Source organism: Schistocerca cancellata, chromosome 9 (assembly GCF_023864275.1).
Source record: "Schistocerca cancellata isolate TAMUIC-IGC-003103 chromosome 9, iqSchCanc2.1, whole genome shotgun sequence".
In the NCBI taxonomy this organism is placed as follows: domain Eukaryota; kingdom Metazoa; phylum Arthropoda; class Insecta; order Orthoptera; family Acrididae; genus Schistocerca; species Schistocerca cancellata.
Genome location: NC_064634.1, coordinates 193,269,649 through 193,280,359, shown reverse-complemented (window position 1 = coordinate 193,280,359; position 10,711 = coordinate 193,269,649). Strand labels below are relative to the sequence as shown.

The following is a 10,711-nucleotide window of genomic DNA, read 5'->3' as shown; positions in this document are numbered from 1 at the left end:
ATCGCAGAAGTAGCAGAAGTCACAGAAATCGCAGAAATCGCGGAAGTAGCAGAAATCGCAGAAGTAGCAGTGGCGGAGGGATACACGACCTATGTTCCTTAACTGCGACAAATCACAGTTAAGAATAACAGATACTGAAAAGTAGCATTCACAGAAATCACTGATATCGGAAAATCGCAGTTTAGCCCATCACTACTATAAAGTATAAACAGAAGTTTTCAAAGAGACCGAATCATCCGAAAATACAAAGGATCGATCACAAGTGAAGGTAAAAAAAATAACAATTTAAAATATATAATATGTTTTTGTTTTTGTGTTAACTGGACAGAGTCTCTTTGGTAAACGTAGTTCTTTGGCGCCGAGCTTCACTATTATAACAACTTTGTTAGTAAATAAACAAAGTGCAAACAGTAAACGTAATGGTTACAAACTGAGCGAGCTGCGAAAGATATAGAATGTTGTGAAGTGTTGGAAAATAAGTAGCCAACGGTGATGGCAGTGTTATGTTTATATTTTTTAAGGGCAACATCAAATTAAAGTGTGTCAAGTGCTTCCCTTTTGAATTATTATGACTGTCTCGAGCATGGAAGGCGAAACAAGCCGCGGAGGACCCTCCCAAAACACCCAAATTAGTGAGAAGAAGGACAATGACGGTAAGATATTGGCATGCAAAAACATTGCAATGCTTGATCTCCATTAAAACTAATTGAATTTTAGCACTGAAAGTGTCAATGTTTTAGCTATTTACAGGGTGTACTCGGCTTTGTCATTTTTCTTCATGTTAATTGTTGTTGGATTTCCGTTGTGGTGGAAGACAACTGAAGTACACAGAGAATCCCTACCGTACACAGAAATTTCGTCGCTTAACGATTTGAAGCTTTCGTTCCATGTTAATGCGATTGTTAGCACTCTTGATAAAAGCAGAGGAGAAGATTTCATCAGGGAGTTGAATAAACTGTTTAGAACGTCAGGTGAGTAGATAAAAGTTTACATAATATCTTAAACACGTTAGTGAGCAAATTCTTACCTGTATTTCATTTTGTAGAGATCTACAACATCAACTTTACTTGGGTGGATGCAGATAAAGCTCTTTTGGGTAGTATGAAAAGTATCACAGATCTCGAATTGTCATCAATGAGTCGCTTACGTCCCGGGGAAATAAAGTTACTTGAGATACCTGGGCTGTCAAGATTCAGCCCAGACCAAATTTTGGTTGGGCAGAGACGGAGCATCTATTTCAGCACTGATGCAAGTAAGGACCTATTTGTTATTTTATTTTATAGACTAATAGGACAACTACTACAATAGAGAACACACTGCTCTAATTTAATAACAATACCAGAAGTGGTTGACAGGTAGGGAAGCCTAATGTTTACATCCTTAACATGTTTAAAAATGCCTAGGGGAGCCCCATGCATAATGTTTATTACATTCTTAATATTAAAATGTACTATTTTTATGCGTAAAATATTATCAATAAAATATGATTACAAGAAAGAAGAGCTGTGGAACAGGAAGTTCAGAAATGATGGTTGGGTGATCAGTTACATAGTAAATGAATGAGCAACCACACTTTGTGCACACAAAATCTTAAAACCCGTGTCACATCCACCTTACCATCACTTGAAATTGAGAGCAGGTCTGCAGATAAACTTATCTTCTAAATTTGTGTCATAATATGAAATAGGGAAAATGTCAAGAATTATAATTAGCTAGTAGGTTATCGAGGAATGTTGGATACGAGTTGTCAGCTTTGACAAGTAACATAGGAAACATGCTATACACACTGTAAACAACATGGTGACTATAATTTTATTGGTGATTTTTTCAAATGGGCTAAGCTACAGCTCTTTCTGTCATCATAACAGTTTTTTTAGTATCTCAGTCATTGGTTTCACCAACTCACAACCAAATTGTCAACTTCTGACCTAATCTACTCATCTGGCGAAGCTGCAGGTCCATGAGTAATGACTTCCAATTTTTTTTGCTTTCACATTTGTTAGCATTGCCAGCTAACAACAAAACTGTGAATATGTGCACCAAAAGGTGGCATGGCAGCAGCCATCAACATTGTCACTGACCAAAGCTGATGACTTGTATTAAACATTCCTCATCACCCTAATTACTGTGGCACAAGGATTGCAAAATGCAACATCTTTGTCTTAAGGGGGGTAGGACGTCAAACAGACCGACTTGGAGCAGGAGAGGCATCACAGGACATTTTAATTTCCAGTGTCTATACTTTTACAAATAAATTCATAAAACATTGTCAGCATCACCAGGAAGGATTCAGGATTCACACGCATTGCAGTGAAAGTTCGAAAACTTCCTTGTCATCCTGACAAAATTTTATAAATTTATTTGTAAAAGTGTAGACAGTGGAAATTGAAATGTCCTGTGGTGCCTCTCCTGTTCCAAGTCAGCATGTTTGATGTCCTAAGTGAGGATTTAGAATCATATTTCATTAGTGGGATGATAGGTACTGCTTATAGGAAAATGTAAGAGGCCTTTGGGGAAAAGACAAGCAGTTGTATGAATATGAAGAGCCCAGATGATAAACCAGTCCTAAGCAAAGAAAAAAATCTGAAAGGTGGCAGGAGTATATATAGTCTGTACAAGGGAGATGAACTTGAAAAGAAAGAGAGGTGAACATAGCTGAAGATGAGATGGGAGATATGGTCCTGCGAGAAGAATTTAACAAGTTCTGAAAGATCTAGACAAAACTACTCCGACTGGTGTACGAGATGTACGAGACTGTTAAAATACCATCAGACTTCAAGAAGAATGTAGTAGTTACAATTCCACAGCAATCGGTTTAACTATCAGTTTAATTGCTCATGGCTGCAAAATACTTACTCAAATTCTTTACCGAAGACTGGGAAAACTGGTAGAAGTTGACCTCGGGGAAGATGGATTTGGATTCTGGAGAAATGTAGGATCAAGCAAGGCAACACTGAAGAAAGCTTTTGACAGTGTTGACTGAATAGTCCAAATTCTGATTGTAGCAGAGGTAAAATTCTGGGAGAGAGAGGCTATTTACAACTTGTATAGAAACCAGAATGCAGATATGAGTTGAGGGGCATGAAAGGGAAGCAGTGGTTTAGAAGGGAGTGGGACAGGGTTGTAGCCTATCCCTGATGTTATTCAGTCTGTATGTTGAGAAAACAGTAAAGGAAACAAAAGAGAAATTTGGAGTAGGGATTAAAGTCCAGGGAGAAGAAATAAATACTGGCCACTGTGGCCGAGTGGTTCTAGGCGCTGCGCTGCTGCTACGGTTGCAGGTTCAAATCCTGCCTCGGGCATGGATGTGTGTGATGTCCTTGGGTTAAGTTAGGTTTAAGTAGTTCTAAGTCTAGGGGACTGATGACCTCAGATGTTAAGTCCCATAGTGCTTAGAGCCATTTGAACCATTTCAAGGAATAAAAACCTTGAGGTTTGCCAGTGATATTGTAATTCTGTCAGAGACAGCAAAGGACTTGGAAGAGCAGTTGAATGTTGAATGGAATGGACAGCATCTTGGAAAGAGGATATAAGATGAACATTAACAAAAGCAAAATGATGACAATGGAACATAGTCGAATTAAATCAGGCAATGCTGAGGTAATTGATTAGAAAACAAGGCACTTAAAGTAGTATATGAGTTTTGCTGCATGGGCAACAAAATAACTGATGATGGTCGAAGTAGAGACGATATAAAATTTAGATTGGCAATGGTGAGAAAAGTGTTTCTGAAGAAAATGAATTTGTTAGTACCAAATATAGATTTAAGTGTTAGGAAGTCTTTTCTGAAGGTATTTATCTGGATTGTAGCCACGTATGGAAGTGAAACATGGACGATGAACAGTTTAGATAAGAAGAGAATAGATGCTTTCAAAATGTGGTATTACAGGAAAATGTTGAAGAATAGGTGGATCAAGCACTTGGAATCAAGAAATTTGTGGCACAACAAATAAGGCATCAGTTGATTGGAAACATTCTATGACATCAAGGGATCACCAATTTATTATTAGAGGGACATGTGGGGGATAAAAATCATAGAGGGAGACAAATAGATGAACACAGTAAGTAGATTCAGAAAGATGTAGGTTGCAGTAGTTATTCGGAGATGAAGAGGCTTACACAGGATAGAGTAGCATGAAGAGCTGCATCAAACCAGTCTTCAGATTGAAGGTCACAACAAAAAATGGCAAGTTGAAATACAGTAAATTCGTGGGCAGTCAGATTCTGAGGTCACAATCTGGAAAACAATGGAACAACTAGTAGTGTCATCCTGTTTGGCTTCATCTGTATGTAATTCATTTATTTAAAATGTTAAAATGTTTGTTCTCAAAAATGTAGATTTGAATGAACAGTTAGTTGTACTTGGGAAGTCTTGGGATTCATCAGTATTCTGGGTGGTGCTTTACTACAAAATTGGCTCTGTGTATCTGTATGAGACATACCTAGATCTGTCAAATGCTGTTTTGCTTGCCGGTATTTACCTAACAATTTTGTTGCTTTTGGTAGATTTCTGTAAAGACGTTCTAAGGTTGCACACATGTTAGTTAATTGGATAATTCCCAAGATCACTTGCAAGCGATGATATCGAGTGTGTGACTGTCGTTGTGGCAGATGTCGGTTTTGTTTGAACCATTAACAACAACAATGATGATGACAAAAGATGACAGCCATTTCACTCACTGTACTTGTCATGCAGGCAATTCCGCACATTGTTTATGCTGCCAGGTGAAATCCTTTCTTTGCCATAGTACCTGTTAACATGGAAAGACATAAAGTTCTGTAACAGCAACTGCTTGTAATGTGATTAGGGTGCAAGGTAAGGAGTAAAGTGTGTCAGCGATGAACATTGTCCCCTTCTTAGCCCTTTTGCTACTTAGACCATTTCTGTGCAAGTGATATTTGTACAGCGCAAGGATGTCAAAAACCTTATGTGTTTCTTGAAGGCATGTACACATGAGTCTAGTTCCTAATCCATGTGGTTTCTGAAGCCCCTTAAATTCTGCTTTGGTATGTCCATTACCTGTTCGTGAAGTTTTCATTCCTCTCTTTCCCTTAGTATTTTGGTGGGGTGTGCAAGGCTGTTGGAAATGAGCTAGAGGGACTTGATGATGATGAAGTGCCATACTCCTTGACAGAGCATAGGGGACAATGGGAGAGACGTGCACCGCTGTACTAGGCTAGGTCCCAGTGTAGGTGGTTTGCCATTGCCTTCCTCTGATCGTAATGGGGATGAATGATGATGATGAAGACAACACAACAACACCCAGTCATCTTGAGGCAGGTGAAAATCCCTCAACCTGCTGGGAATCGAACCCAGGACCCCGTGCTCGGGAAGTGAGAACGCTACCGTGAGACCACGAGCTGCGGACAGAGGGACTTAGTGGGTGCTTCAATGTCACCGCTTCCATTTCCAAACCTCAGGAAAGCTACACCACAAGTTTGCTTCTTGGGTTGGGTACAAGTGATCAGTAGCCCACTTGAATCATTGGGAGAGTTTTTAAAGAATTAATGGACTTCACTGGAATCACACAAGCAGCTAGGGTAAGAGGAGTCTATCCTGGCAGAGCTCCATGTGCCAAGGTAAGCCTTGTACAGCTGAGGTCTGGCAGGTTCCGCAGTCGTTGCCCACTAACAATTGTTTCATATCGTTCATCACATCAGTGTGCAACTCACCAAGAGATTAATGGCCTTGCTTCTATAGGGATTTGTACCATCCTAGTGAACAGAGTTATTAAGCCGAGATCCCCATTTCCTGTGACACACAATGTTTCATGCAGTTGTCAATAAAGCATGTCCAGAGTTCATGGTTAAAGAGGTTTATGGCACCCACCAATTCCCAGATCAGGAACACCAGGTTCACCAAACTTATACTTGGCCAACAAAGACTGAGCTCGCTGAGGTGCTCGCCATTTGTCACGACCCAGGAATTACATGTAGCTAATCGAATGCCATCGATGTGGTGAGCTTTACCCACTAGGCCAGGAAGATAGCAAAGAGTTCTGACAGCAGAGAGTTGTAAGTGTATAATGAGAGAATAGTAATGATAAAAAAAGGCGAAGTAGTTGTGTCAGATCCTGATGTAGTTATAACTGAGTAATCTGCAATTTAAAAAAAGGGGGGAGGGATTGGTTGATATCTAAAAAGTTGCAAGATATTTGCCATAACAGTAGAAATAATTTTTTGACACAAGATTTACAGCTGAAATGAGTATGAAAAATAATGTGACATGTATGTAATCTCCTATCACAAAGTGCCTCTGCAATCACTGCTCTTATCTTCATTAACTGCAGCTGAGCTACTTCACATTGCATCACATTCATTTACTTTGACACATTGTAACCAGGCCCTCACTTCCCAACCAAACACAGACCTGGGATTTCAGTACTGATCAGTCTTTCCCAGTAACACCCATCCCAAAAATAATCTTTTTGTATGACATTAGTTGACTTCAACAACTTGCACCAAACTATCTCCTCCCAACCTAACATGGATCTGAGGCTTCAGTGCAGCTCAGTATGTCACCACAACCATTGTTCTAAAAAACATAGCAAAGATAAAATTGTTGCCAGGTTGCTGTCAGTTTTAAGGCAACTTTTCATCACTCAACCCAAACATGAATATTCTAAAATAATATGAATTGATTTCAATTTTTGTGCCCAAAATACATCTCCTATTTTCTTGTCTTTCATTGATTACGTAAAATGATTCTCCCATTGGCTGCATAAAACTGACACGTTAATCTAAGTACCTTACAGGAAAAGCGACCTGTCTGGCACTGCCATTGTTCTGGACTTTAGCCTGTACTAGTCAGCACGATCAGTCTTACATCTAATTGTTAGGGAGGGAGAGAGAGAGAGAGAGAGAAAGATGGGTGGTAAGCTGTGGACATGCTTTAGTGGCAACAATTCAGTACAATTGTGGAGTATTGGATAACACACAAAACAGAAATCTCTTGGCTTAACTTTCTCAACCTCAAGGTTGATAGAAACCTACATCTGAAACTAGTCTATCTAAAAGTTTGTTGCACCTTTTGGGGTAACTGCCACAAAACTACTTGTATTAGACTTGCTTAGGTATATGGGCTCTGTCTGAATTAACTTCTACTTTCCCAATTGTGCCTACTAATTACCATGAAAAAACACTGCCAGTAGTTTAGATTGGGCCATTGGGTGGGAGAAATACCAAACTTAACAAATTCTTGGATAGTTAGAGTGACTAGAGATAATATCTCTCTGGTAGCTGAAAATACACATAATGGAACAGTTGGTGATTTTCAGAATTTTGTTTTTTTGTTATGGAGATACACAGATGGTTAATCCTGGTAACTAATCAGTACAAAAAGAAATTGTATAATTATTTAGAATATTTTCAGTAAACCTACTAACCACCAACAGTACCTCAATTTTGACGGGTCTCATCCCTTTCACACCAAAAATCCCTCCCATACAGCTTGGCCACCTGGGGCCAGTGTAACTCCACTGATGAAAACTTCCGTGCTCAGTGTACTGAGGGTCTCACCAAGGCCTCCACAGACAGGCACCATCCCCCACACCTAGTCTGCAAACAGATCTCCTGTGCCATTTCCGCTCACATCCTCCATCCTCCCACCACCCTCAAGAGCCAGCCACAAAGGAGTATCCCCCGTGTCACCCAACACCACCCAGAACTGGAATGACTGAACCATGTTCTTTGTCAGGTCTTTGATTATCTATCATCATGCCCTGAAATGAGGTACATCCTACCCAAGGTACTTCTTCCATCCTGCCCAGTATGTGTGAGCCAGTTGTGTGCTGTCCTCTCATGCCCTAGTCTGTGAAATCGAGTGCTCAGCTGTCTGCTGTGTGCCACCTATACCTGCACCCCTAGGTAGCCCATGGACGGCTCCCCTCTCTCCCACAAGCTACTAGACATTTGCCTCCAACCCACTCTCTGCCTCCCACCTCTCTCCGTCCCTCACCCCCACCTCACCCCAGTACACTCGCTGTGGGCCAGGAAAGAGCTGGCAGTTGAATGAGCACAATGTAGGAACACGTGTGAGTGTGTTTTTCTTCCTTCTACAGCTTGAGAAAGGAATTCCATTCTCAAAGCTAGCCAAATAAAGCTCTGTACCTTGTTTGTGTGTATCTGTCAATGACACAGTACTTCTGTCTTTAGGTGAGCCGTCTCCTTTATTCGTAAACAATTTGTTATTCTCAACCATAAATTTCCATACATTATTATATTTACAGTATGATGTTTTTGCAGGAAAATTGTACACCCAGTGTTTGAAGTGCATAATACTGGCATTAGCTTTCTAAGCTCTACACATCACTCCTTGTGAGGAGATGCTAACTGAGCTTTTCAGACAGGATGACATGGAGACAAAACAGAGGTGTGCCAACATGGTCCTGGGATTAAGGTCATCTGCAAAAATGTTTGGTGTGTGCAGTGATAAGTGTTGAGAGAGTAAAGCTAACTTCTTTCAAGTATGTAAATACCTTATGTTATACCTTAGGTATAACCCAGTGAGGTAGTGCGTTTGTTAAGACCCTGTCCTCAGATTTGAGAGGAGGAAGGCTTATTCTCTCTGCAGCAATCATGATTAGATTGTCTGTGGTTTTCCTAAATCACTTCAGACAAAAGATGGGTGGTTCCCTCAAAAAGGCCATAACCAACAATCCGACCTCTTCCCATTAAACATGTATTCATATACCTCTGTTTATGACTTAAATTTTTTAAGCTGACAAATCCCATTTCAGAATAAATTACTATCACCATCACAAATTGATTCTTTGTTTCTGGATCAGAATGAGTCACCACTATTTAAAGTCCTGTCACCAGATCTGAAACTAACATGTATTTTTTTGGCTACGAATTCTTCAGATAGATCACAGCAGGTTTCTGCCATTTTCTCATGCAAATCAAATGTCAGCTGCTGTGAAATTCATTTTAAACAAATTTACTGTATTAAATTTTCCACCATCTTCTGTAAGATATTGTGATTACAGTTCAGTTACATGGCAAGCTCATTGGTTTTGACGTGTTTTTGTGAAATAGGTGGTACATCCAATGACAGTTCATTTTGTTGGTCACAGTAGATAGTCTTTCCCTACACTGCTTGTGTTTAATATGGATTCTGGAACATATTTGTAGAGGAAAAATCATTCCAGTTATGTGTGCAGTTTGAATTATTTGGAGTTCATTATAGCAGGTTTCATTTACTGTAGATAGCATATCTGTAGATATAGCTTAAATGCCGGGGAAAAAGTCTGGAGCCATAAGACCATACCATAATGCTTCATTCTTTACATTAAATGACAACTATCTCCACACAGCTTATGAAGCTGAAATCTGTCAGGGAGAACATTCAAGTGCCCTGCCCTCCCCTGCTTGAGATACTGACTGATCACAATGGAATTGACCCTACCATGCTGTAGTGTCTTGGAAATGAATCAAAAGAAACCCACATAGAATGTTGTATTACTAGCAGCACAAGTTACCATTTTGCTTAAGTAGGTAATTTTGGTCAACTTAAATGCAAGTGCGCGCACACACACACACACACACACACACACACAAACGCATGCATGCCTGCAAAGGTGTGCTTTACTGCCAGGAGGCATAATATTCGCGGACAGCTCCACAAAATTGGTTTTCAAGGTGGTCTACATGTATTCATTTTGTCTTTCCAAGCCCAGTGCTTCCTCAAGAGACAAGTTATACTCCGTGACAGACTTGAGAAGGGGCATTGTGTCCCTGAGAGAAGTGTGTTTAGTGTAAACCTTTGGCATTGCCATCACTGTCATATGATCTCCTCCCAATCCAGTATCACTTGCTAGAGATTTAAATTTTCTTTGGAGAATATATATGGGAGAGCCTATAATTTTATTTTAAATGTTTTAGTCACATTTTATTTAACCTAATTTTGTTTTCCATGTGTCAGAGAATACTTCTGCTAACACAATTATATTCAAATTTCATACAACATTGTATACAATTCACTATTAACTCTGGGTAAAATTCCACGTACCATGTCGGCAGCTTCTCCACTGTGTGTTGCAGCTAGTAATAGTTTGCGCAGTGGAAGATGGGAATTGGACTTCAACAATTTATGGTTTGGATGATTAGACAAGACGATGGAATCAATGTGATCATGAAATTATGTGGCGGAATATATTATCCAGAATATTGTCATATAACGCAGAATGTTCTGTAAAATCAAAACTGTATTCTTAGGTTCCTGCGTAATGACAACTACTGAAATTGGAACATTTCAAAAATACCTCAGTTTCTGAGTAACCACAACCTCTGAAAATGGGATGTTTCAAAAATACCTGCAAAGTTTTTGAAATTGTCATTGGAGTATGCTATAGATTAGTCTGTTACCACAGTCAGTTTTCCTCCAATTTACATTCATTGGCTTCGCCAACTTGCAAAGGAGCTATGAAACTGGAATACAAAACAGTATCCCAAGAAATCTTGTCATAGTCTGAGAAACATGCAATACAAGAAATACATATGAAAATCAGGAACCATTCTTATATCCCAGGTTAACCAGATAAATAATCATCTTGTTGTGACAGTGCCACGACATTTAACAGTGCCGCCACGACAGTACGCGCAAACGGCGATAGAGGCGCTCTGCAACTCGGCTGAGCGCGGGAGCGCCACCTAGCTACGAACGGCGCCGGCTGCATGTCACGGCACGGCAGTCGAATGAGAGATACTGAGT

The 10,711-nt window shown here is 39.9% G+C and overlaps 1 protein-coding gene across 1 annotated transcript in view; it reads left to right on the top strand.

Moving 5' to 3' along the window:
* Window positions 1-378: 378 nt before the first annotated feature.
* Window positions 379-10,711, top strand: part of LOC126100535 (GPI transamidase component PIG-S) — a 49,389-nt gene continuing 39,056 nt past the window's right edge. The window contains exons 1-3 of the mRNA XM_049911152.1: window positions 379-653; window positions 741-971; window positions 1,046-1,252. Coding sequence (XP_049767109.1) covers window positions 569-653; window positions 741-971; window positions 1,046-1,252 — 523 coding nt within the window. The 5' untranslated portion in view covers window positions 379-568. The remainder of the gene's footprint in view (window positions 654-740; window positions 972-1,045; window positions 1,253-10,711) is intronic.